Raw genomic sequence first — 25,954 nt, 5'->3', positions numbered from 1 at the left:
AAGGATGGGATGAGTGTACCATCTTAGCAGTGGTTAGAGGGGGTCCGTGGAACAGTCTATATGCACAAATCGCAGGGGTTTTCTACATACTTATTTTCAAAACTAATTAGTTACTTAGTTACATAGTTACTTTTCAAAAACATGATACACAACCTGAATACGTAATAAAGCAACAGACCTTTCAGCCCAATTCTACTTTTTCTCAATAATCATCATATAAAACTGAATCAAATGAAAAACTTTTTATTAGTTTTATTAGTTTTAATCATTTAACTTTATGCATCAAGCAAAAATTAACCTCTATGTAACACAGAAATGTGTTTAACATTTAGATTTGAAGTTTCATTTTTCGCTGTAGAAAGAAGTTTTCTTCCCACGCAGAGGGAACAGCAGACACTGTGTCACTTTTTACAGAATGAAATTCGATGTAATGTGATTACTTCCAAGCTTTAAACGCTGCATGGTTGTACTCTCTCCATCACTCCATGTTGTCCATTGTTGATCTGCACACGCCTGCTACCATGGACGCCGCACGCTCGGATGTCGTCGTCATGAGACACTCACAAACAACATCACGGTTTAGTAACGCAGCGTGCTTACAGGAAAGTAACAGTAATCTAATTACTTTTTTGCAATGGTAATCCCTTTACTTGTTCCTTTAAAAAGTAATTGGATTACAGTAACGTGCCGTTCTGGTCCCAGTAGACTGGTGTGATACAAAAACTGGTTTGGTCTCTATCGGTAACCTCCTCCTTCATTACAACTGTACGGGTTTGCATTATTAGGGGCGTGGCCTCTTAAACTGACAGGTGGATGGTGACACAGGCGGCTGTAGCTGCTAGCTGTCTGCTAGCTCCACCTGACCTCCACCTCTGGACCGTGTTTGTGCTGTTGGAGCCTTTTGGAGCTTTTTAATGACATCATGTGACCGATAATATGGCTGCTGTCACTGTACTGAGCGCCCCAAGAAGGCGGAGCTTCAGTTTTGGTGAATGAAATTCAAGGATTTCGATACTAATTAACAGTAAGATGCTCTCCACAGTCTAGTACAGTTAGGATTAGCTGATAACAAAGCACTCTGCCCTCTCGTCCAAATATGGTCACTTCCTGAAAGAAGACCCGACATGTCTCTGTTGGGTCTTCAGATGTGACTTCACTAACCGGTGGGTGAAGCGTTACTTACAGTGTAACCAGCTGCTGATGGAGCGTGTCCTGCTCAGAGAGGATGAATAATGCTGATGGAGGTTATTCTGAGCATCGTGGTCCTGTTTGCTCTGACTGCTCGCAGGCTCCTCGTGTTTTACTGTTTTTCTGAGAGGCTCATCAAACATTCACGTGTGATGAATTATGGAGTGAAGCTGCTTCTGTAACCGTCACAAGCTGCTCTCTGACCCCAGCCTCAGAAACATCCGAAACATGAGGTCCAACACAGTGTGTCCTCTGTTCCTGTGCAGAGCAACCAGAGCTCCAGCTCTCAGGTGTTTGTAGGTGTTTGTACACGTTTGCTGGTGTTTACAGGTGTTTGTGGGTGTTTCAGGCAGATTTCAGAGGACTCGCATTCAGATTCAGGAGCTTGGGAAAACATTAATGAGTCAAAGCCCTCACAAACACACGTCAGCCCGAGTGTGTGTGCTCAGGAAGTGTGTGCGTGTTATCACAGGGACACATCCACTGTTTTTGTGTGCCTGAGTGTGTGAGTTTCCTGCTATTATTCTGTGTGCTGGTTCCCACACACATACATCCAGTTCACTTCTGAGCCTCTGCTACGCGCTCACACGGGTTTACCTCGATCGGCACGCTGGACTCGGACCTGGTCTGGATCTTCATCCTGGTTTGGTTCAGCTCTGCTGAGGACCACTTGGTGGATCCACAGGATTCGAACTCTGACCTGCTGCCATGCACACCATCCACCGTCTGTGTCGCGTCTGCATCGGACAGAACCTGCCTCAGGTCTAAAGCTATGATTATTGATTCCATCGATCAGTCTTGACCTCTGTGCTTATTGATGATGTTGACTGGGACGTTTCATGCATCACAGCAGCTCTGAGACTAAAAGCTGTTTCAGGTTCTTGGATCCAGGTCAGCACAGTTTTCTTTGTTTCTGTCTGTTTAAAAGAGTGTGACAGATAATCGGTATTCAATACCGCCAATCGCAGGAAGCTCAGTTCGCCACAAAAATGGCAGAAAGCAAACTGCTTTCCTGATTGGCTGTGCAGTTTGATGTCACGCCTGGATGTGTGTCATGTTCCTGGGAAAAGCTCCACAGTGTCCTGTGTTGTGTGTGTGCTGTGTAACCGGAGCGTCTCACGTGCTGGTTTCGGGTCTTACTGAATGAAACAGGAAGTTCGTTCTGTTAGAGAAGGGCGGAGGGCGGAGCTACCAGTGATGGAGAGCTGGACCTCAGACGGTTTGGTCCAAAAGCATCAGATGACATCAGAGAACAAGCAGAGCAGAACCACTAAAGTATAAACTGAAACGATGAGTCCAGACTCAAATTCTTTGTGCTAGTTACTAACTTTACCTGCAATTCCTTTATTTTTGTGACCTCTGACCCCAGAGAATAACTTAGACAAAACAGAGTTTTATCTCGGTTCAGTTTCAGCTCGTTGAGAGCAGAATAAGTCAGTCGGCTAATACAGAGCAGAGCCGTTACTATAATGTTGGAGACAAAGTGTGATGGTGTGGTTCGGGACTCAGCTGCAGGGGAGGGGTGGAGCAGAGGGTTCAGGGGCGCGCATGGCAGCTCCCCCGTGACTGGGAGCAGGTGCACGTGGAACAGGAGTTCTGTGTGATGTGTGCAAAGTCATGGTGGGTCTGTGAATGCTGGCTTTCCGTGCACCTAAAAAGTGAAGACTGTGAACAAACAGACAAAGAGACGATTCCCCGACCGAAACTTTTACTGTTTGCCTGTCCTCGGCCCACATATGGAAAATATCATTGAGAACCAGAGCCGCACAGATCAGGTGAGACAGTTGACCTTTGACACCGTCCTCATCCTGGTCCTGAGTTGTAATTAAAGAAATGGTCTGACTGGCTCCAGTTTACAAATCCTTCAGTGGACAGGTAAAGGAGGTCCAACGTGTTGGGGTTTAACTCGGTCCCAAGATTTCTCAGGACAGCTCTGAGCACCAGCCCTGCATCCTCAGCCAATTAGAAGTCGGAAAACAATCCCTCTCCTGAGGTCCACCTTTCACAGTTTGAAGGTTTCTCGGTTCTTTGTCACGAGTTCAAACCAGATTGACGTGCGCTTCTGTTGATTCGAGAGCGCCACAGCAGTGGGACGTTTAAAAAGGCCGCTTCACTGCCTCAGAGCATGAATCGAAATGATTATTTGGTATTTAAATGTTCAAACAGCTTCTCTAACCTCCTCTGATCTCCTTTTCCCACTTGGCTCAGCCTGAGGAGGCCGGGGGAAATTGTTGATTTAGACAAATGCAAAGCTGTGTTAAAGGCACGCTCAGCTTCCTATTCCTGGTCATTCCACTTCCTGTTTGGCCTGAAAGCTCTGCAGAGGCAGGAAGATGGCGCAGGAGCAGGATCGTGAGAGCAGGACTGAACCTGCAGACAAATGCTGTTTGCATACCTTCACCCCGACGCTGTTCTTGGTTCCCCTGCAGCAGTTTTAATATCAGCCTGTCAGTCTGAAGTCGGGGACATTAAACTTCTATTGTGGCGAGGAAACTCTCAGGACGAGGCGACCTTTCCTTGCGCCGTCTCTGTTTACACAGCCATGGAAACCACTTGGAGACCCCCACCAAACATGGCCCAATGGGCCTCGGTCAACAGGGCCGTGGAGTAACACACGGTGCGCCCTGCAGGCTGAGAGCATCACAGCAGGAACAAACCTGACCTGACAGCAGCCTTTTGTCCTACACGACAGCTTCTCAGTCATCCTGAGAAGAAACTTTAAGGTGATGAGTCATCAATAACAGAGTGACCACGCCGGTAACTCAGCACAGGACGGCATACATGAGTCACACGAACAGGTTCACTGCAGGCTCATTTACCCTCACAGTTTATGTTTACATGACACGACCGAACAAACGTTTTAGAACAGCAAGGTGATAATTTGATCCAAAATACTGAAACCAACAGAAGGCTCCATAATCGACTCCTCAGCGGCTCTCTGAGAATAAACTTGTCATTTTAAGAAATCAGCCTTCAAAGAGGCGGGCTGTAAGATTTCAACTGCTTTTATTGGAAAATAAAATCTCCTGGAAGAGAGTAACCCTAACCCTGCGTATCATCACCAAAGCTCCCTGCTGATCTCTCATAAAGAGAAAAATCCTTCGATGGTCGGCTTTTCCAAATGACCCCAAATCTCTAAACTGACCAGTGCACCAAAGTGTTGTCACCTGTAGGGTCTCACCTTCAGGTGAAACATCGTCAGAGTTTGCTCAGATGTGTGGAGAACAAAAGGAGTTCCTCCAGACTTAATCTGGGCTCTGTGACAGGAAAGCAGACCTGCTACGCCTCGCTGAGAAGGTGGAGTTTTAAACTGACTTCAGGTGTGTTCTGACTGTCCTGCAGGTGAGCATCGCTCGAGGAAAAGATGGATTCGGTTTCACCATCTGCTCTGACTGCCCGGTCAGAGTGCAGGCGGTAGATCCAGGTGAGAAAGACAATTCCACGACCGCTGTACGACATCCCGTTCACTCACAGGTAATAAACACCTGGCTGTCCTCACTGCTCGTAGGCGGTCCGGCTCATCAATCTGGACTCCGTCAGGGAGACTCGGTCCTGCAGCTCAATGGGCTTCCTGTAGAGACCTGGAAGTGCGTCGACCTTGCCCATGCCATCAGGTAACCCTGCCCCCTGTGAGAGTGACCCCACCTGTTCAGGTAAATCACAGGGCACATTTGGCCTTTTGTGAATACTAACAGTGGTGCGTCTCCTCAGGAGCTGTCAGTCTCAGATTGTGTTGGTGGTGTGGAGAAGTTTACCTGAGGTCCGGTCAGCATGTGACGCTATGCTCCGCCCACACACACACAGCGCGGTGAGTTTCATGCGTGAGGACCATTTGAACTGCACCTGTGGTCATAATCACAGCTGCAGATAATCAAAGGAGCTCTCAGTCAGCTCATTTTAGTTTTACTTATACAACACCAAATCAGCTCGAGGTTTATAGCGTAAGACCTACGATAATACCCCGACAGTCAGACCTGCTAAAGCTAGCACTTGGTAACAGGAAGGAAAAACTCCCTTCTGACAGGAAGAAACCTCTGGCACAACCACCAGTGAGGGCTGGAAGACACCGTGTGGGAGCTTCAGTGCTTCCTTTATTCCTTCCTTTAGCCAAGGAGACACTGTAGCATCATTTGTAAAAGAAGAGGAGATGATGCCATCCCATAATTCATAGCAACACATCACCTGACCATCCAAGAAAACAAGTGCTGAACATTACATGCTAGTTAAGCTCACAGCTGAACATCAGAAGAACGTGGGTTGATATAAACTCTGTGTTTTCAGGTTGTGTCTCTGATGTCTGCTCTCATGTTTACTTCACTGTGCTTCTCCTTTTCTGTATCATTGACCTCACAACAGCTCGCCAGACAAATGAGCGCTTATTAACTGATCTTACACTAAGCTAATGTTCCTCTGTCTCCTAGACGACAGGCAGGAAGTTGCTGTCTAACCCCACCCAAAGCAAACAAGACCGCAAATGGGGTCAGGGGTCAGGGGTCCGGGCCAGTTTGGGAGCTCTAGGTTCTCTATGGAGGGATAGAAAGGAGGACCGGGAGGAAGAGGAGGAAGACCAGGAGATGTACACACCTCACACCACCACCCTGAAGGGCACACGTGTGACATCATCAAATGGAGACAATTACATCATCCTGTCACCTGTCAGCCCAGAAGAGCAGGTGAGTGTCAGGAGGCGGGGCCTGTATTCAGAAGGAGTAGAACACAGTTTGTCAGTGTTTGGTTCCAGCACTGAGGGTCCGGCGCAGAGACGTCAGAATAATCAGAACTGAAGTTTAGAACATCGACTTACTGCAGCCGTTTAATCTGTGACCGGGACCGACAGCCCCGTGACAACCTGACAGGCCAACGTAATACGGTCTGAGTGTGAAGTACGAAAAAGACAATGTCTAAAAATGTCAGATGGTTTGAACACGCAGTGAGTTTAATCGATTCACCAAAGAAAGAAAAACCCCAAAGAAGAAGAAAAAACAAGTCGTAATCTGAAAAGCTGCCGTTTCATGAAAAACATTGTAAATACAGTAAGTTGCTGTTTTTATGGGAAATACCATGACGCTGTACAGTCATCATTCCAGTTAGAGAGTCTCGCTAAACTCAGATATTTGTGTTGAAAGAGAATATTTTAGTCAGTTTGACAGTTTCAGGTGAAACACTTTGACCTTTGGGACTCAGTAAACGCCACATCGAAACCATCATTATTCTGTAAAGCTCTCTTTATGTCTTTGTTTGCATTCATATATTTACCTGCACATCATTTTGTAGTTTGGTTTGCTGATGTTCGTGCACCATCAGAACGATGCTGAAATCAACAGTTTCCAAATAAATGTTCTCTTCCTTTCCAGCTGCTGCAACCAGTTTATCATGACAGGACTGGGTCGATCGGTACGACTTCCACTCTGAATATTATTCATCCATATGCAAAGTGCTCGTAAATATTATGATTATTTAATCGTGTCATTTGTGGTTATCCAGGACATCTGTACCAGACTCGCCCCAGAGGTCCGAACGTCCTCCACGACTCGTGTTTGGGGTCGTTACAGAGACCTTTTACCAGGCAAATCTCCACCCTGCCTCCACCTCTTTCCTCCACATCTTCGGCCCCGCCCAGAAACTATGGCAACTACCAGAACTGCACCATCGTTCAGTCACATGTGCCCTGCTCAGGATATGGAACCTACGTCACCATGGCGCCCAAAACCGTCATCTTCCCTATTTTCGTCCAGGTCAGAACCAATCCAGGTCCAGAGTCTTTAAACTGAACCAAAACAAATCCAGTACCCAGAGCTCCAGGGTCCTGAACAAACCCAGAAACTCTTAGAGCATCTATCTATCTATCTACTTAGCACTTTTATTTATTTTTTTATGTTTATTTAAGTGTTGTCTGACAGTATGTTTGCACTAAGTACCGCAGCAATTTCCTAATGTTGTAAACCTGCTCAACATTTGGCAATAAAACCCCTTCTGATTCTGATCTTTATCCGCCCCATTAAGCTCTAACCCAGAACAGAGTTACAGCCTTTTTTATTTTTATTTTGTTCATTATAACAGCCATTACAGATCTCTTTATGGAGACTCTACAATGATGAAGAGAAAACCTCTCTCACACAGCATGGCCCAGATGGACCTGTCCTCCCGTGCATACAGGACCCCCTTACTTGATCCTAGCTGAATTCAGGAATGTTTAGAAACAGGAGGAGATGCGGTGACGACAGTATGAAAGGCAGAATAAAGTGTGGCAGAGAGGGCCGGGGAACTTAATTTAAATGGTCTGAAATAAGGAGAACAGGTCTGTCCTGTAACGGGACATTGAGTCTCCATGGGGATTACTTGCATAAACAAAGGTAAATAACAGTAATGAGGAGGGCGACTGACAGTGGGCAACCGTCAGCTACAGAGGAGCAAAACGGTGTTTGTGTTTGTGTGGTTTGCTTTTGTTTACATGTGTGTTGTTGTTGTTTCAGCCTCTCGATCTCTGCAGTCCAGACAGAGCGCTGCTGATGTCTGAAGAGATGATCCTGCACCAAGCCGACCTGCTGCCTGCAAAGGTAACACCCCTGTAAACAGTGTTGGGGAGTAACGGAATACATGTGCCGCCGTTACGTATTTAAAATACAAAATATGAGTAACTGTATTCCGTTACAGTTACCGTTTAAAAAGGTGGTATTCAGAATACAGTTACTTTGTTGAAATAAATGGATTACACGGCGGTACTTCCCTGTTTCATGTTGTGGCGGGTCAGGACTGTTTGGGTTTGTTTGACAGCTACGTTCTGTAGTTCCAGGCAGCAGCGTTACGGTTGCCATGGTTACAGGGTGAAGCTCTCCTCTGTGTGTTTCCTGGGTGAGAGAGCGCCTTTTTGTTGTTGTTGTGCTAAGCTAATAGGCAGAATGCAGCCTGATGAGCAGTGTAGTCCGTGCTGCAGGGAGAATGGACTGCCATACCCGTTATGTGTCTGTGAGCGAGGAGGGAGAAAAAGGAAAAGTACGAGCTGTCACCGAGCAGAAACGGGAGCTGGAAGCATGTAAATATAATAATAACCACTGCAGCCAAACAGAGCGCCTGATGAGCCCAGCTGTAAGTAAGCTATTAAGACTCGACTGTACGCTGTGTTCGTGTTTCCTCTGAAACAATAAGCTCCGTTGGAGCAGCCTTTCAACGCAAGCAGAGTTGATCCAGACAACAAAGTAAAGCTAGTTTTCAGCTACGAGCCGACACGAACCCGTATTAGTCCCTTCAGTAATAGTACTAAATCACATTCACGTAGTTGTAAACAGCATGATAATATGTTAAGTAATCCAAAGTATTCTGAATACGTTACAGAATACATTTTAGGGCATGTAATCTGTAATCTGTAATGGAATACATTTTAAAAGTAACCTTCCCAACACTGCCTGTAAATATACTGCACGTATGCAGCCCTGAGTACCACCAACAGTCCTGGAACTCTAACTAAACAGACGCCTTTAGAGGCGGTCCTGGGGCGGCTGACACACTATTGATCGAGTAGCCTGCACCCCTACCCACTTGAACTCTGCGTTCCTCCAGTAAGATGCTTTTACTGGTCCCACACTCCCAGTTAAAATCCATAGGTGATGAATGCTTTCTCCACCGCCGCTCCGAGACTCTGCAACAGTCTTCCCTCCCTCTTATTTATATATATATATATATATATATATATATATATATATATATATAAGATAAATAATTTACCTCATTCATCTTCATTCTTTCTTGTATTTGATTAGATTGTCCCTCTGTTCAGCACTTTGGCCGACACTTGATGTCTTTAAACATGCTATACAAATAAAGCTGACTTGACAGTGGACATGGTGAGTTTGTGTTTGGGAGGCTGAGGCTGAGGTGCACTGGGATGTCGTGCTTGGAGTTTCAGTCCTCAGGTCTCCAAAGGTTTAAACCTGTTACCCACAGCCTGTCACACAATCACCCTGTTTCCATTTCTTTAGCTGAAATGATGAAAAATGCAAAGATAACACAGTTTGACATAAAATAGTATTTTTACTCCAACAAGGTGTTTCCCAAAGAGCTGTTAGCGGTAAACTCTCTGGGCTGTGTGTCCTCGGATATCTGAGGAGACAAATGGAGGACATCTCCTGTTTGCTGAGGACTGATGGGTTTGCTGATGGGAATTGATAAGAATTTAGCGATTAAGATTCCATTATGGATATCACTTATCGATCCTCACTGGCTGCGCTTCTGGAGCCATTCTAACCTTACGGCTGATACTGCAGTGCTGGTCGTTGTGTTCCCATCGATGTTTCTGAGAAACGTCTGGTTCTGCAGACTGAACCTGATCCTGAAGGACACACCGACCTCAGAGCTGAACCAGGATCAGTTTCCTCCTCCCATCCATTTACACACATCTGGGAATTTGCTGTGTTTTAGTTTCATACTTTCAGTAAAGGTGGAGGTCAGACGTCGCTCTGCCTCCGACTCTCAGTTACATGTGTTAGTGCAGGAAGAGCGTGGCGAAGCCGGCGGTCCATAAACACAACCTGATGATGAGGAAAAGGAAGATGGTTTATAAGCATTTAAACATTGTTACTGAGCAGAATGAACACGGCGGTGATGGTCTGTGAACTCTGAGGACATACCTCAGGGTCAAAGTAGGGCTGGGCGATATATCGAGTTTTTTAAAAATATCGATATATTTTTATACGAGATATAAGATGTGACAATATCCTTTATATCGATATAGTCTATGCTACGTTATAGTTATAGTTGTGGAGCCACAAGTTTGCCTCTCTTTCGTCCACTTTTGTCTCTACGCAACGTTACTCGGCCTCACCTCTCCTTCACTGAACACAACTCCCCCTCCTCCCCCATCGCTTCACCTGCAGGCAGCGACAAGATGGACACGGCAAATCTCCGTTAACGAGTTACTGCGGATCGCCCCGTGCGTGGGGCTGGACGGCGTCAACGTGTTAACGAGCTAACCACGCTAACGCCATGCACGGCCTGAAATCCTTTCATTTTCTCAAAAATCGACAGCACGCCTTATGTATGAATTCTGGTTGTGCTTGATGACCGCGAACCAATTTTCTGTGGAGCACGGCGCTCAGCAATCTGTTAAAAAATGTTTTAGTTCAACTTTGCTACGGAGCTGCAGCGGCTCGATGGATTGTCGGAGCATTACGGCTGCTGAGGAGCCTCGCGGAGTGATACGTACTGTGCTTCAACATAATATTACCGTATTGTTTGTGTATAAGGACCATAAATGGCACCTGTTAAGAGACACTGTTATGAAGCGGATTTCAAACTCCAGGCTGTCAGTCACGAACTGTGAAATCTTTGTTATTATGCTCAGCGTCTTTTAGTTTACATTTTGACTGCACAATTGTGAGCTCTTTGTTATGCACAAAAACAACATCGTTTTCTTTTATTTATGGAGCATGATTATTTAATAAATGCTCATAATTTATTTTTGAGTAGTTTTTTTCATGTACATCTGTGCTGTATGTTAATAAAACAGCTTTGACTAAGAACTCTCTTTTTGTTCTTACTTTATGGCTTTAAAAAAATATCGAGATATGAGTTTTGGGTCATATCGCCCAGCCCTAGGTCAAAGGTCACAGTGTTGTGTGCAAATGAAGAAACAGGTCGATGAGAAGAAGAACTACAAGTACACATTTTATTGTGCTGACAGTGGTGTGTGTGTGTTTCAGGTGACCGTGTTGATCTACACTGACCTGCTGCTACTTACCAGAGAGGATGAAGCTGGACGCTGTAACGTCCTGCAGAGTCCGGTGTTCCTGAACACATTGAAGCTCAGAGAGGGTAATGCTGCGTTCACTGTCATCTCTGAGCATCGGTTTTTCTCTGTAACCTGCAGCTGGCAGGTTTCTGTTTAATGTCAGAACACATTGTTGTAATCCACATTTGATTTTCATTTCCTGGTTCGTTGTCAGCTGATTGACCAAGTAAAGTATCCACAGCACTATAACCTGTTCAACTGAACTTTATTTATACAGCACCAAATCACAACAACAGTCGCCTGAAGGCGCTTTATATTGTAAGGTAGACACTACAATAATACATACAGAGAAAAACCCAACAATCATGAGCAAGCACTGTGGCAACAGTGGGAAGGAAAAACTCCCTTTTAACCAGTGTTGGGTAAGTTACTTTAAATTAGTAACTTAGTTACATTACTAGTTACTTCTATCAAAAGTAACTCAGTTACTTCAAGTTACTCGTTACTTTCAGAGTAACTAGTTACTAGGGAAAGTAACTTTGGTTTTACTCAGAATTCTCTTGTTAATGTGTTGCTTCCGTAACTGGATACCCAGCCAGACTGCCAGTCTTCTAGCTTGCTTACTTGCCACAAGTGCACTGTGCCACCTACCAATAGAAAGGAAAAAATAATGTGCACATTTCCATGAGAGAAATCCCACGCCTGATTCTATCCTAGCCTGCTTTTTACATCCAACACAAAAACTGCAGTCGTGGTGCTTTCGATTGTACTCAGAACTCGGAAATTCTGCCTTCTGAATAGGAAGATGTAGGTAACACCAGACTGCAGATGAGCTGCATACAGGGCTGGACTGGGACAAAAAATCGTCCCGGGCATTTTGTCTAGAGACCGGCCGCCATTATAGGAAAAATCATAAAGCCTTTGAATGAAAATAAACGCTGTTGTGACAGTGATGTTCACTGTTCTGATGGTATATATGCATCAATCTATCAATCGTTTGTTGCAAGACTCAGATAATTATTTTTTTAAAAGTGAGACATTTTAAATGAGAATAAGAAAGAAAAGTATTTCTTTGTGCCCCCCTCTCCCTGTTAATGTCCTACCTGCCCCCCTGGCAACACTTTGCTAGATCCGCCCCTGCACAGTTACCAGCTGTCAGCTGTAAAAAAAGGATGCTGGTGTTATTTGTCTCTCAGAAACAGTTCATAACTTCCCCTCGACTCATCCATGTCACCTAAAAGGTAAACCTGTTGCTCCATCACCTGTTCAGCTCTGATGATTCAGTAAGGACATCTCCTGGTTTCATCTTCATGTTTCCCTCTCACCAGATAACCAAACCGACATCATGACCAGCAGTTTTACAGCTGTGGCTCCAGCAAACATCAGCTGATACTAGAAATTAATATTAAATAAATTCTAACAACAGCTGATCAAGCTTAAACGTGCTGCTGTTGTTTAGCGCGACATCCGCTGGTTTCCTCTTTCAGCGCAAAGTGGGCGATAAATAAACAAGAGAGACGATCAGCTGATCATTGATCAGTTTCATGATTGAAGTAGAAACAGGAGAGGGAGGGAGAGAGGATGAGAGAAGAAGAGGCAGCTGTGCAGCAAAGACACAGAATAACTCCAGGGACAAACTGTTCCTTTTCACCTCAATAAGAAACGCGTAATATTTTCTCTGAATACAAGACGATTCCGTTTTTTACGGGACGGTTGGCAACTCTAATAATTAACCTACGAACAAAATAAAGTTCAACATCAGTAACATCATAGCACCCACCCAGCTGTATAGAAACTCCGTCATGCTAGCTAGCACACAGTACGAAAAAGTCAGCATAACGAAAATAAACTCCACCTAAACTTGGTTCATATCTGACCCAGATGGACTGCAGGTCACAACTTCTTACCTGAAGTTCAGTTCACCTGACACTCGGACCAGCGGCCGCTTCGGGTCTCTCCTCTTGCCTCCCCTTTTTCTCATCCACCTGCTGGCCTCCACCACTTAATGTTATTGAATCTGTGGAAGCTCCGCGATAGCCTCCACACGAAGTAACGAATAACGAGCCTATCTGAATCCCAGTAACGAGTAACGCGTTCCCGGTTTTGGCATAATAACTAGTTACCGTGCTCGTTACCACAATAATAACGTAGTTACTGTAACGCGTTACTTAATAACGCGTTAGTCCCAACACTGCTTTTAACAGGAAGAAACCTCAGGGAGGGGCGGGGCCATCTGCTGCAAGCGGTTGGGGTGAGAGAAGGAAGACAGGATAAAGACATGCTGTGGAAGAGAGAGAGATTAATAACAGATATGATTCAGTGAAGAGGACTCTCCATTTACATGCACAAACTGGAGTCTATTAGATAGATATGATACAAACCACTGCAGCACAGTACCTGTAATACCTGCAGCATGTTCTAATCGCTGTAATAGGATATTATGGTCGACAGTATCGAACGCTGCACTGAGGTCTAGCAGGACAAGCACAGAGATGAGTCCACTGTCAGAGGCCATAAGAAGATCATTTGTAACCTTCACTAAAGCTGTTTCTGTGCTGTGATGAGCTCTCAGGTGCTGCAAGTATTTTTTTAAGGTGGACAGAAACACACGTGTATTCATTTCCACCACAGAGCCGTGCTCCCACACTGTCACAGGTTTGCAGTTAATGGCTATGTTGTTTCCACTCACACTGCTGACCCGGTCCCCTTTCAGCTCGCTCTTTACCTGTTTCCATATCTCAGAGTGTAGCAGCCAATCAGAGCACAGGATTTGACGTTTCTCTGTGTGTGTGTGGCAGCTCTGTCGGAGCCGCTCCACCTGTACTTCCTGCAGAGCGCTCCGAGCCGCCACCGCCTCTTCAGCCTGGAGGCGTTCAGCATCGAGCAGAAGGTCCGAGTCAGCCTGTGTCTCCACGATAACATCCAGCTGCAGCTCGTCACCACGGAGACCACACACACCCAGCAGGTACAACACCTGTGCAGGTAGTCACAGAAAGCAGGAAGAGGGCCAGTTCACACATGTGTCCAGCAGAGGTCGCCAAACACATGAAATACTCAAAGCTTTTCCCACACAATTTAAGTCCTCTCCTCCTCCTCCTCCTCCTCCCCCCAGCTGTCAGACCTCCCCTCAGACTTTGGCTTCCTCTCTCTCGGGCAGTCTGACCCCCTCTATTGTCCTTCATCTCCTTACTCTTCGCTCTGTGACTCCCTTAGACCTCCCTCCCCATCTTCTTACTCCCCCAGTGCTCCCTTCTCCTCCTCCACTCTTCCTCCTGCTCCCGTCTCCCTTCTCTCTCCCTACTCCTCCTCACCACCTTCCAGGAACATCATCTCCTCAGCTCAGCTCCTCCCTTCACCTCACCGTCCCTCCTCCACTCTAAGGAGTCCTATCTGGAAGGAGAGAGCAGGAGCAGAAGAGGAAGAGGAGAGGAGGAAGAGGAGACGGGAGGAAGAGGAGGTGGAGGAGCGGCAACAGGGGGAGGGGGAGAGTGCCTCAGAGACTTCAGAGAATGCGGGTGGTGTCAGGGGGCGGGGCTTCCTGCTCAGCCCTCACCACTTCAACATGAACCAGGACAGTGACCGTGACGAGGAGGAAGAGAAGTTTATCTTCAGACCACCAGGTGAGTTCAAGTGCTCTGAAAGAAAGTCAAAAGTCTTGAGTTGGGGGAGTGGAGGGTCCGCGTGAGGATGTGAGGTAAGCAGGATGAAGCTGGTTTAGAGCTGCTGCAGGTGGAAACGTTCCCAGTTTGATGGATTTTCTCCTGTTTCAGTCCTACGTCGCTCGCTCTCCGAGGGTTCTCTGCTGCAAGAACCTCGATCGCCCCACTTCCTGTCCGACAGCACCATCCACCGCCTCACCCGTCCTGTGAACTTTGACCTCAGCCCCAACTCGAGCCCCGCCTCCCTCCCCCCCTCCCCCCACACTCTGAGGAAGCAGCTGACCGGAGAGGGGGGGTCTCTGCACCAAATGCTGATGCTGCTCAACGGGACCAAGGTAGGAACCAGAACCGGCTTTGACCACAGAACCGCGAACCAGCGTCATGTGACCACACAACGCATAGCAGCAGGTTGATCATTGTGCTGCATGTCAGAGTTAGCCCCAGGCAAACGGGGCGACTGCACCAGGATGGCATCTGGGCCCTGTTTCAGGAAGCCGGTTTAGAAAACTCAGAGTGAAAAACAATACTCAGGGTTGAGTAACCCCGAACTGTCCAACTCGGAATATTCGGTTTCAGAAAGGCTGATAACAAGTAGTTCAATCAACGCGGAGTTGCTTTAACCCCAAGTTAAGCGCGCGCACGAGGATACATAAAGCCCTGATCAGTGGAGCGCAGATTAAGCGAGTCACCATGGAGACGGAGGGAAAGAAGGCGCGGTCAATGTATTTTACAGCGCTTGAGGCCGAAATTCTGATGGCAGCATATGCAGATAACATGCAAATTTTGCAGAAAAAAAGTAACACAGCCACAGCTGCAAAAGAAAGGGAGCATGCATGGCAAAACATAGCCGACAGAGTCAATGCATGAGTGTTAATTTAAACATTGATCTAGGGATTTCCACCCATTTAACACGTTATTTATTATATTTTATTTTTTATTTCATACATTTTATTTTGTGACGTGATGTGAGCGCAGGTGCAACCCAACAGGCCCCAAACGTTTCTGGCAGCAAGTAAAAATGAAATATAAAAATATAGTCCAAACAGGTGAGGTGTAATTGTATTATGAGCCATACTGCTTGGTCTGTTTGTCCGATGTAAATCAATTGCAGTTAGAGGCTACATTAATTTTCTTTCTGTAAGCACTTATTGAAATTATCTGAGCACATTACAAGTACATATTTGCTTACTCTGTATGCTCAAATGTGACCCGTTATAGCCAACAGAAAAAAAGCGGAGGCCCGAAAAACAGGTGGGGGTCCTCCACCACCACCACTCACAGAGGCTGAGGAGTTGGCCCTCAGCCAAAACAGTGGGCGCCCTGTGGCTGAAGGCATCTCTGCGGGGACATCCTCTGAGTCAATAACCCCGCAAGACACAAGTGCCTACATAGGGGGTAAATTCAAAATAAGACATGATGTGCATACATCCTGTCTTCACAGTCACCTTTGCAGTGCTACTCATTCATTTGATAAACTCTTTACCATAATGGATTATTTTGTAGTGAAGTTATTTTCCTACTGATTTTGCCTTCCCTCAGTCTTGGTTGTCTTTGAGAGCAATATGACAATGAAGTGTAAGGTGATTGGTATGTTTGTTAATTGCCATTTGGTCCCTTGTAAGTTATAAGTGACCTGTATAAACCTCATATTCTATCAGTTGATGGTGGTGGTGTACTGCATCTGGTGCAGCCTCCTGTTGAGCCAGACCAACATGCAGTTGTGAGTAATACTCCACAGATTATATGAGTTTACAGTAGAACAGCAATGTTGTTTATTTCTTTACTACAGGAAAATAATGAAGAAACATTGACAGCTGTTACAGAGGAGGAAGCAACAGAGACACTTTATGAGGTTTACATCTTTTAATACTTTGTGTACAGGAAACACAGGCGACCAATAAAGCCAGTTGATCCAAAAATCTGTTTATTCTTCTTTCAACATGTTGAGGTGATGGGTCAAAAGAAATGATTGTGACATATGGTGTCTCTGACTGCTCTTCCATCTTGTATGTCCGTGGGAGGGTCAGGATGTTCATGCTGATCACTGCTGATGTTTGGTTCAGAAGGACAGTGTTCTCCTCTAATTGTGGCAATGTTGTGAAGAATCACACATGGCCACAATAATGTCACATGCCCTTTCTGGGGTGACCCTGAGTCTTTGCAGGCACTGGAACCGGGCCTTAAGCATTCATTTCAGTTCTGGCTCTTGTCCTGCAATTAGCCAGATTATATCGCTGCTGTGGGCCCGGTTCAGGGTCAGGGTAAGGGGTAAGCAAATAGGGTAAACATGGATACCCCCTATCACCAAGCAAGTAGCCAGTGAACTCTCCTAAGACAGAAGGATACACTTCAGTTCAAATGTCCCTGAAGCAATTGGTCTTTATATATTTTAAAGTCACCATGTCCAAATTTTGTGCTCAGTGTACATTCACGGAATATTTGTGAGTCATGGACAGAGCCTGGCCACTTGGCTTCCACATTTGTGATAATGTTGGCAGCATCACATATGATCTTCACAGTGCAGAGAACACAAATTAGCATCCATTACTATAATGAAATAATCTGTTAGTTTGAAATGCTACAGGGAACTATGTACCTGTACATTAATGCTGTGGAAAGACTTCCTGTTCACATAGTCTCCTTCATTTACTGAAGGAGCAATGATTGGAATGTGAGTGCCATCTATACAGCCAATCACGCCTGGGAACCCTGAAAATAAATGTGAAATTTAAGTAGTAGTCCAAGTATCACCACATCATGAATTAAGTTTTGGTCATCCTGATACCTGCAATTTTGTGGAATCCCTCTTTGATAAATCTTGTGGGTCTGTGACCGGGGAACACCACAGACGAGTACAGGAGACGTTTCAGTGCAACTGTAACATTCCTGACTGCCCGACAGACGGTAGCCTTGGAAACGTGCTCAGCGTCACCAATATTATACAGAAAGCTCCCGTTTGCAAAAAACCGAAGTGCAATACAAATAATATGTAATGAACTGAGAGCATGTCCGCAATGTGTCACATGCGTAATATATGGCCTGAGGATGTTATCCAAATAACTTATAGATTGTGCTGAGAAACGGTAACGTTCGCACAGAAAATCATCAGGAAATGATAAAATGTCCAAACGCGCTCTAATCACTCTCTCCCGGCGGAGAGCTCTGCGGAGAATTTGGGCTTCAACATCTACTGGCTCTTCAAGGCAGGGGCACGCCATGTCCGACACTTCCTACTGTCAGGTTTCCGACAAAGGGGCGGAGACAGTCAGGGTTAGTTGTAGTAAACCTGCTAGGGGGCAGGTTAGCTTCACGGAGTGTGTCATCATGGTGACTCACTGAGGCTTCATCTGAACTCGCTTTGTGAAACCGAAAACCCAGAGTTTTCGTTAACTCAGGGTATACTTACTCAGTTTTTCCACTAAACCGGCTTCCTGGAACAGGGCCCTGGTGTCAAATCAGACGTGCAAATCGTCAATAAGACAATCTACAAGCTGATTGGTTGAGGCCCAGGTTAATGACGAGTGTAAAAGGGAGATTTACTGTGGGAGTGGTTTGAACACGTGCAGAGGAAGATCCTGGGGTTAGAGACCGGTACAGCTCAGGTTCTTCGGTTCTAACAAAGTGTTTTTGTTTGTTTTTCAGGCTGGAGAACCCAGAAACCGACAGCTGAAGAAGAAAACTCTGTACGTAAACAAACACACTGTTGTTTTGTCTGGTGTTGTTTCCTCTCGCTCTGATTGGTCCTCGTTGTCTCCTCAGAGCAGCTGATGTTTGGAGCCGCCTGGCGTTTCTGCGAATGTGGAAAAATGGCGCTGGTGTCCATGGAAGCAGTTTGGAGAAAGCGCTGAAAAATAACAGGTAGCATCGGACCTGAACCTGAACTAGACTCACCTGCAGGTCAGGAAAGGCAGCAGATTATCACAGGTCATAACTAATCAGAGTAAAATCTCCAGGTGATCACGGCCAAGCATGTCGGTGTTTCTGCCCTAACAGCAGTGGTGTGGAGGTGACATCACAGTCTGAATGAAGCTCGACTTCAGAGCCTCTGGTGGATGTTAGAGGAAATGCAGGTTTTCCTGAGATGCGTTTGTTTTGTTTTCCAGACCGTCTGCAAAGGAGGTGCTGGGGTGGGCGGAGAGTCTGGAGTCCCTGCTGTCCAATCAGTGTAAGACTTCCTGTTTGTGTTTAACCAATTTAACCAATAAGGGGAGGAGCCAGCATGAGAAACGCCTCTCCACTAGATTAATGTCTTGATGCATGCTCAATCATCCAGGTAAGTAGATTGAGGTTGATTGTGTTCACCTGGACGTTTCAGTGGGAGAAACGTTTCATCGCTCATCAAGTGACTAACCAACAACTATTGATCAGAGACCACTGATCAGTGATTGATCAGTGGTCTCTGATCAATAGTCATGACACTTTGCATATTAATGATCACAAGCTGACCTCCCAGCCCATTGGTCATTCAGTGCTGCTTTTTTCAGTCATTGTGCAAATGTCAAATTTGTATTTGTCACACACACAACCATACACAGTATGACATGAGGTGAAATGCTTGTAGCTGTGCAATGCCCGACCATTAGATGACAGTGGTTTTACAGTATTTACAATTTACAGGTTATTACAAAATTTACAGATTTAACTTAGAAATTTACAGTAAAAATGTGCAAATAGCAGAAAGAGATTATAAATTATAGAAGTGTGCATGAAGAAAAACCAGAGTGCGTGTGGTGATGTGATGTGTGGGAGAGTCCAGTCCTACACCTGGTTCAGGGCCGAATAGCCTGGGGGAAGAAGCTCCTCCTCATTCTCTCTGTTTTGGCCTTAAGGGAGCGGAAGCGCTTCCCAGACCTCAACAGTGAGAAGAGTCCTTTGTTGGGATGGTCCATCATGATCTTCCTAGCTTTGGTCTTGCAAATGTCCTGTTTATAAGGTTGAGACCTGCAGTCAGCTGAGACTGAAGACATCCCCTGATGATGATGATGAAACATTTCTCCCATTGAAACGTCCAGATGGACAGAATCAACCTTTTGGCACCAGATTAATGGCGTGCTTCTCTTTTCTAATTGGTCAGATGGTCTGACGGTGTTCCGTCACTTCCTGAGGTCAGAGTTCAGCGAAGAGAACCTGGACTTCTGGTTGGCTGTGGAGAGGTTTAAAAAGACACGCCCCTCCAACAAGATGGCTGCCAGAGCTGCAAAAATCTACGACCACTTTATTTCTACGACTGCATCGAGACAGGTACCATGTGTCTGAGCTCTGATTGGCCGGATGATGTGTGTTTTTTTTCCTAATATGGTGATGAACGATGATGTCGTTACAGTCCAGAGGCTCGATTAAATTCATACCTGAAACCATCGGGTTGTTTACTTTATTGATTGTTGTATTGAAGTAAAGACTTGTAATCAAACATGTTGGTCCACCTGCTCATTTGACACAGCTGCTTTTTTTCAAGGTCAATGTGGACTCGGCCATCAGAGAGGCAACCAATCAGAGCCTGGGCCTTGGCGTTAGCTCCGCCTCCTTCCAACTGGCGCAGGAGCAGATTTTCAACCTGATGGAGACGGACAGTTACCCACGATTCCTCAAGTCCCGCCTCTACACCCAGCTGGCCAGTCACAACACAGAGCAGCGGATCCGACCAACCAGAGACGAGGGGTTGATCTGAGCTTCTGACTGGCTGAACAAATCTCTCAGTAGCATTCTGGGAGATGTAGTATTGAGTGTTTTGGGACATTTACCCTTTTCACATTAAACAACTTGATTCTTACGCTAATCTTCTTTTTTTGCTGATCTTTGTTTATCTAGAAACATTTAACCCGTCTGTGTGAGAAAAACATGGCCTCTGACCTTGAACCTGAAATGAGATGCCATCTTTAGACTGTTAGGTGTTATCCTTTATGCCTTCTCGTGACCCAGGTGAAGCCTTGCTCACAGGTTAAACATCGGCAGGACTTTCAGCCTCGGCTGCATGTCGTTGATTCCAGAGCAGACTCTGATTCATGTTTTTAGCTAACGGCTAACTGATGTATCTCTGATTAAAGCTGACTGATGTCACATCAGGTGTCAGACCTCCTGTTTCCTCTTCTGTGACTCACCTCCATCCAGCAGGAAGTCTGACAGCGGCAGGCTGCACAGGTGAAGCAGGTTGAGTGAAGGATTCACCTGCTGCTGTTTGATTATCACACTGAACAGTTTTAACTGATTCAATAATAACCTGAAAATCTAGTAAAACAGACCGAATGACCTCGATTTAGTCTTTAAGTCGTGATAACAGAGCACAGACTTCAGCTGGTGCTTCCTATGGTTCAGGTTCTCAGTGATGGAGACCAGGTGTGTGCAGGTGGAGCAGCACCTGCTGGTATCTGGCTGTCAGAGGTGTTTGAAATCACTGTTTTGTAATGAGTGATGAGAGTACTGAAGATAATTCCACCAGTCGAGGTGTTGAATCTTCTAAATGAGCCCTCACAGTCCACAGGAAATGAAATGAAGGTGGTGTCTTTACAAACGTGAACTCCACCTTTAATGGATGCAAAGAGTCTGAAAGAGATGCAGCAAACATGCCAAACCATAATTCATGTATATAGCACTTTAAAAACAGCACATGGCTGTACAGCAGAAATATAAAAAGTACAGTAAATACATAACAGTAAAATAACAGTGTTAGTTACACACTGAGTCAAAGGCCAGCCAATAAAAAGGCCTGATCTGAAGAGGAAGATCACCCCAAAGCTTCAGGGCCACAGTAGAGGACGCTCGTCTCTAAGTTTCAGCCACGATTTATTGACTGAGAGCAACAGCTGCTCAGCTGAGCGACTGAGGGGGACGTGGGGCTAATATACAGGCGCTGGACCATTTCAGGTTTTAAAAACCAGTAAAAGCATTTAAAATGGATCCTAAATTCAATTGGAGGCCAGTGTGGGGAGGCCAGAACCTTTGTCATGATACACCGACACAGATCATCGTAACTACACCTCGTGAACAAACCTTTGAGTCGGTTACTTGTAGTTTTACGTCTTCATTTCTTCCCTTTGTTTGATTTCCTTTTTTGTTTTTTCGTGAAATATTTTAAATGCCCATTTTTGTGTTTGTTTGTCTTAATGAGGGTGTTTCTGTGTGTGCGTGGTTGGGTACCTCCCCGTCCAGGTGTTGGTGGCATCCTTCCTCGCTGCTCACTGAGAGAGGAGCTCTGAGGAGGCGATGAGAGGCTCACATCCAGCTGCAACAGGAACACAATCATTGGCGTTTCTGTTGAAGCACCTGTGTGGACACGCCCATCAAGTTTGTGTTTTCATCATTCCCAATAATTAGACGCAGAGCACCATAAAGAGGAGGCCTGAGCAAGTTTTATTTTGGAGGAGCAAAGTGAATCGTAATAACACTGATGACTCAATAAACACATTAATGCAGGACATGGAGAAATGAATGCAGGCAGTGATTTATTCATTTATTGATGATCCTCCATCGATTCATTTATTCACATTGATTCTTACTCTGCTGATCACATCAAACAGAGACACACTGAGAAGACGTTTTATTAGAGACGACAAACTCGCATACATCAGACGCTCCGTCCACCACAGAAGAAGAGGAAGCAAAGTCGCTGTCTGTTTCTACCCGGCCAGAATGTGTTTGACAAACTCGGTGTAGTTGATGTGCCCATTGGCGTCCTCCTGTCCCGCCATCAGACGATCCACCTCGTCCTCAGTCATCCTCTCTCCCAGCGTGGCGAGGACGTGGCGGAGCTCCGCCCCCATCACCGTGCCGTTTCCCTCCTTGTCAAAGACCCTCAGCCCCTCCACAAAGTCCTCAAAGTTGCCCTGCTCTTTGGAGCGGGCCACATGCTGCTGCATGGGCAGGAAGCTGTCAAAGTCCAGCAGCTTGACGTTCAGCTCCTCCGCCTTCGGCCTCCCCAGCAGTTTCAGCACTTCCTCGTTGGTGGGGTTGTGTCCCAGCGCCCGCATAACATCGCCGCACTGAGCGTAGGTGATCTTCATCTCGCCGGCTGGCGTCTCGTCGAACAGAGCGAAGGCGTCTTTGAACTCCTCGATCTGGTCGGGGGTGAACTCCACCACGATGCTCTTCAGGTCCACCTCGGGGGGTTTTGGCTCCGGCTCCGCGGGCTTTGCTGGAGGAGGAGGCTCCTCCTTCTTTGCCTCCACCTTCTTCACCTCTGTCTTTTTCGGTTCCACTTTCTTTGGCGGCATGTTGCTGCAGAGCACTGGCAGTGGAGATGGAAAGTGACTGTCTGGTGTTTTATAGGAGCCAGCGGTGGGCTGAGCGAGGCAGGAGCAAATGGCAGGGAGGAGAGAGGAGGCGACCAAAGATGGAAGAAACCTGGAATGGAAACACTGAGAGGAGATAAGAGGCTGCAGATAAGAAGCTTCCAGAAGCAGCAGAGCCGGTCTGAACCGGAGCCTCTGACCTCTCCTCAGGTTTCCATCAGTGAAAACCGCCTCCTCCTTCACATACTCTAGGAGAAATCTGCTCTCTCTGTCTGCCTTGGATTAACTGCAAATGGAAGAAAGCAGTCTAACATATGTGTTTAATATGTGCGTTGAAGGACATGTCCTGGTCAAAAATGACTCCGAGGTTCCTCACAGTGTTACTGGAGGACAAGGTAATGCCATCCAGAGTAAGAATCTGGTTAGATACCATATTTCTAAGATTTTCAGGGACGAGTACAATAACCTCAGTTTGATCTGAATTAAGAAGCAGAAAGTTAGCGGCCATCCAGGTCTTTATGTCTTTAAGACATTCCTGCAGTTTAACTCATTGGTGTGTGTTATCTGGCTTCATGGACAGATAGAGCTGGGTGTCATCTGCATAGCAGTGTAAATGTATGCTATGTCTTCTAATGATGCTGCCTAAATCAGGGGCATCAAACATGAACGAGCTGAGAGCCGCTGCTGTCGTCTCATTGGAGCCACTTTAGTGTTCAAGTACAAAACAAGAAAACAGACACAAATATTTCTGAAAATGTTTTGTTTGTTTTTTTACATTTCAAATCTTGTATAAGACGACTGTGCCTGTTCAACTTACCTCCATCATTAACCTCAGTGCGCAGTACCTGTGATACCTGCAGCTGCTCTAATCGCTCTAATAAGATTTTATGGTTGACAGTATCGAACGCTGCACTGAGGTCTAGCAGGATGACCTGTGACAGGTATAATTTCAGGTGAATCAGCTACACAAACATCACTGTGCTTCATAACAGGAGCAGGGAGTGCTGCAATACTGAGTGAGCGCCATCACCACGTGAGAGCGCCACCTAGACAGACACTGAGGAGGAACCAGTTCTCTACATCAGGTTAAACACAGGCTGTAACACCACCTCCCCTCCGTTTTTATCTGCGGCCCTTTCAGTTCAGTTTATTTGTGTTCGTTATCTCCTACGTGATCGGTGATGAAAGTCACATTTGCATCTGTTTTAGCTGTTTGGTGGTTGTTGAAATTTTGTGAGGTTTAACCTGAGATTCTGGCTTTTTGGGCAAAATAAATTAATATTAAAAAATCAATTCAGGATTTTAATGAATCGGTATCATGTTATCCAAGCCAGAATCGATTTTAATCGATGAATTGATAATCAAAAACCAGCCCTAAATGTTAGCTGCAGCTCTCAAACGCAAACTCTCAGAAAAGTAAAAGTACTTTGATTACTTTGATTGGCTGTACTCTGCAGGTCCCGTTTCAGTAAGGTGCAGCCTGCTGAGGTGATGCTCAGACAGGACCTTCACCTCTCCTCCACTCATCTTCTTTTCTTGTTCTCACCTTAAGCTTGCTCTTGCATCTGTCTGTCGTTGCAGCAGGGACGATGCTGTGGACAAAACAGCAGCATCAGGTGGCTGCGTCGGTTACCATGGTAGCGACCTGCTGAGCAATGACAGACTGAGGACAGTGACATCACAGTGACACCTGATGGCAAAACAGAGAATTACACACCTCTCACTGTCTCCTTATGTGGACGCCTCTCAGACATACACGCATCCTCATTTTAGTTCAGTAGAGAAAAAACCTCTGAAGCTGATTTTTCCTGATGTTTCACACATTTTATGAAACATCCTGAAGTTCTCAAATTTTCATACCCACCAAAATCAAAACAATGGAAAAGTCGTGAATTGCAAATGAAAAGTTTGTGGAGATGAGAGTGGACTCCTTCAACCTTCTAAATGATAACAGTTAAATCTTCATCAGATGATAGTTGATGGTTTCCAGCTTTAAGAAAAGGTGAACACATGCAGCGATGTGGGTCCGTGTTCTTAGCCCGGCTACGGGAAGAGACGAGCTGAGACTCGGGGAGCAGGACATGTGGGGGTGGAGCCTCACTTTTAACCCTTTCTGAACTTTGAGATCAGTGATTGTATCGCCTTCTAACAGGAGTCAGTTATACTGCTGATACTGTGTACTAAGTACTGGGCAAAAGGCTTAACCTTAAACTCATTTCTTTATATTTTGCCAGACTTCCTGTATTTTTTGAAGTGCTCTTGAGCAATCGTTTTCTACATAAAAGAAAAACAAAATTTCTAACAGATAAACAGTATCTGAAAATCTGTTCCTTTAGAGACAGGAACAAATCCTCAAAGACGCGACACATGGATTTTTATTAGAGCGATTAGAACATGCTGTAGGTATTACAGGTACTGTGCTGCAGTGGTTTGTATCATATCTATCTAATAGACTCCAGTTTGTGCATGTAAATGGAGAGTCCTCTTCACACACTGAGGTTAATTATGGAGTTCCACAGGGTTCAGTGCTAGGACCAATTCTGTTTACATTATACATGCTTCCCTTAGGCAGTATCATTAGAAGACATAGAATACATTTACACTGCTATGCAGATGACACCCAGCTCTATCTGTCCATGAAGCCAGATAACACACACCAATGAGTTAAACTGCAGGAATGTCTTAAAGACATAAAGACCTGGATGGCCGCTAACTTCCATCCATCCCTTCTCTTCCTCTTATCCAGTTCAGGGTTTCTGTGGGACTGGGGCTTATCCCAGCTGCCATAGGGTGACAGCGATACCATGGACAGGTTGGGGCTGCTAATTTCCTGCTTCTAATTTCCAGTCTCAGATAAAAGTGAGACTGGAAATGGCCACCCCTTCCTGATCCTCTGCCACAGGTTTTTTTCCTGGGAAGTTTTGAATTGAAGTGAAGTAAACTCAGTTGAATGGATGGATGGATTTTGTACTGGTATCCTCTTTTGATCTTCACAGGAGCTCACTGAGGTGTTTTTGATGTGCGGTTGCCCACCTTCACTATCTGCTTTTCAGGAAGCCAGTTGCAGGTTGCAGTGTCCACGCCTAGAAACATCAGCTTTTCCACACTCTGCTATGGGATGATTGTGTTAAAAGCTCAGCTCAAGTCGATGAAAAGGA

General features: G+C 45.7%; 2 protein-coding genes across 4 annotated transcripts in view; one reads left to right on the top strand and one right to left on the bottom strand.

The window, feature by feature from the left end:
- Nucleotides 1-20,642, top strand: part of LOC120743145 (regulator of G-protein signaling 3-like) — a 31,169-nt gene extending 10,527 nt beyond the window's left edge. For all 3 annotated transcript variants that reach the window (XM_040046715.1, XM_040046714.1, XM_040046713.1), the window contains exons 12-27: nt 4,531-4,612; nt 4,697-4,802; nt 4,900-4,996; nt 5,610-5,861; nt 6,543-6,582; nt 6,673-6,923; nt 7,662-7,745; nt 10,884-10,995; nt 13,711-13,877; nt 14,025-14,532; nt 14,683-14,906; nt 18,214-18,254; nt 18,331-18,429; nt 18,675-18,736; nt 19,646-19,812; nt 20,027-20,642. In XM_040046715.1, the coding sequence (XP_039902649.1) occupies nt 4,531-4,612; nt 4,697-4,802; nt 4,900-4,996; nt 5,610-5,861; nt 6,543-6,582; nt 6,673-6,923; nt 7,662-7,745; nt 10,884-10,995; nt 13,711-13,877; nt 14,025-14,532; nt 14,683-14,906; nt 18,214-18,254; nt 18,331-18,429; nt 18,675-18,736; nt 19,646-19,812; nt 20,027-20,239 (2,505 nt within the window). In that variant the 3' untranslated portion in view covers nt 20,240-20,642. The remainder of the gene's footprint in view (nt 1-4,530; nt 4,613-4,696; nt 4,803-4,899; nt 4,997-5,609; nt 5,862-6,542; nt 6,583-6,672; nt 6,924-7,661; nt 7,746-10,883; nt 10,996-13,710; nt 13,878-14,024; nt 14,533-14,682; nt 14,907-18,213; nt 18,255-18,330; nt 18,430-18,674; nt 18,737-19,645; nt 19,813-20,026) is intronic.
- A 1,255-nt stretch (nt 20,643-21,897) lies between these two features.
- On the bottom strand, nt 21,898-22,823 carry LOC120743148 (myosin light chain 1, cardiac muscle-like). Its single transcript, XM_040046719.1, has one exon. It carries the CDS (start codon nt 22,776-22,778, stop codon nt 22,185-22,187), a length of 594 nt encoding a protein of 197 aa, XP_039902653.1. The 5' UTR covers nt 22,779-22,823; the 3' UTR covers nt 21,898-22,184.
- Between the last annotated feature and the right edge of the window lie 3,131 nt (nt 22,824-25,954).

The sequence above is a fragment of the Simochromis diagramma genome, unplaced genomic scaffold, assembly GCF_900408965.1.
Source record: "Simochromis diagramma unplaced genomic scaffold, fSimDia1.1 OVJJ01000038.1, whole genome shotgun sequence".
Lineage (NCBI taxonomy): Eukaryota > Metazoa > Chordata > Actinopteri > Cichliformes > Cichlidae > Simochromis > Simochromis diagramma.
The sequence above is the reverse complement of the archived record's forward strand: the minus strand, read 5'-3'. Positions and strand labels throughout refer to the sequence as shown.

What these genes read in the sequence shown, in the direction of transcription:
- LOC120743148 (XM_040046719.1), bottom strand. Translation starts at nt 22,778, where the DNA reads ATGCCGCCAAAGAAAGTGGAACCGAAAAAGACAGAGGTGAAGAAGGTG.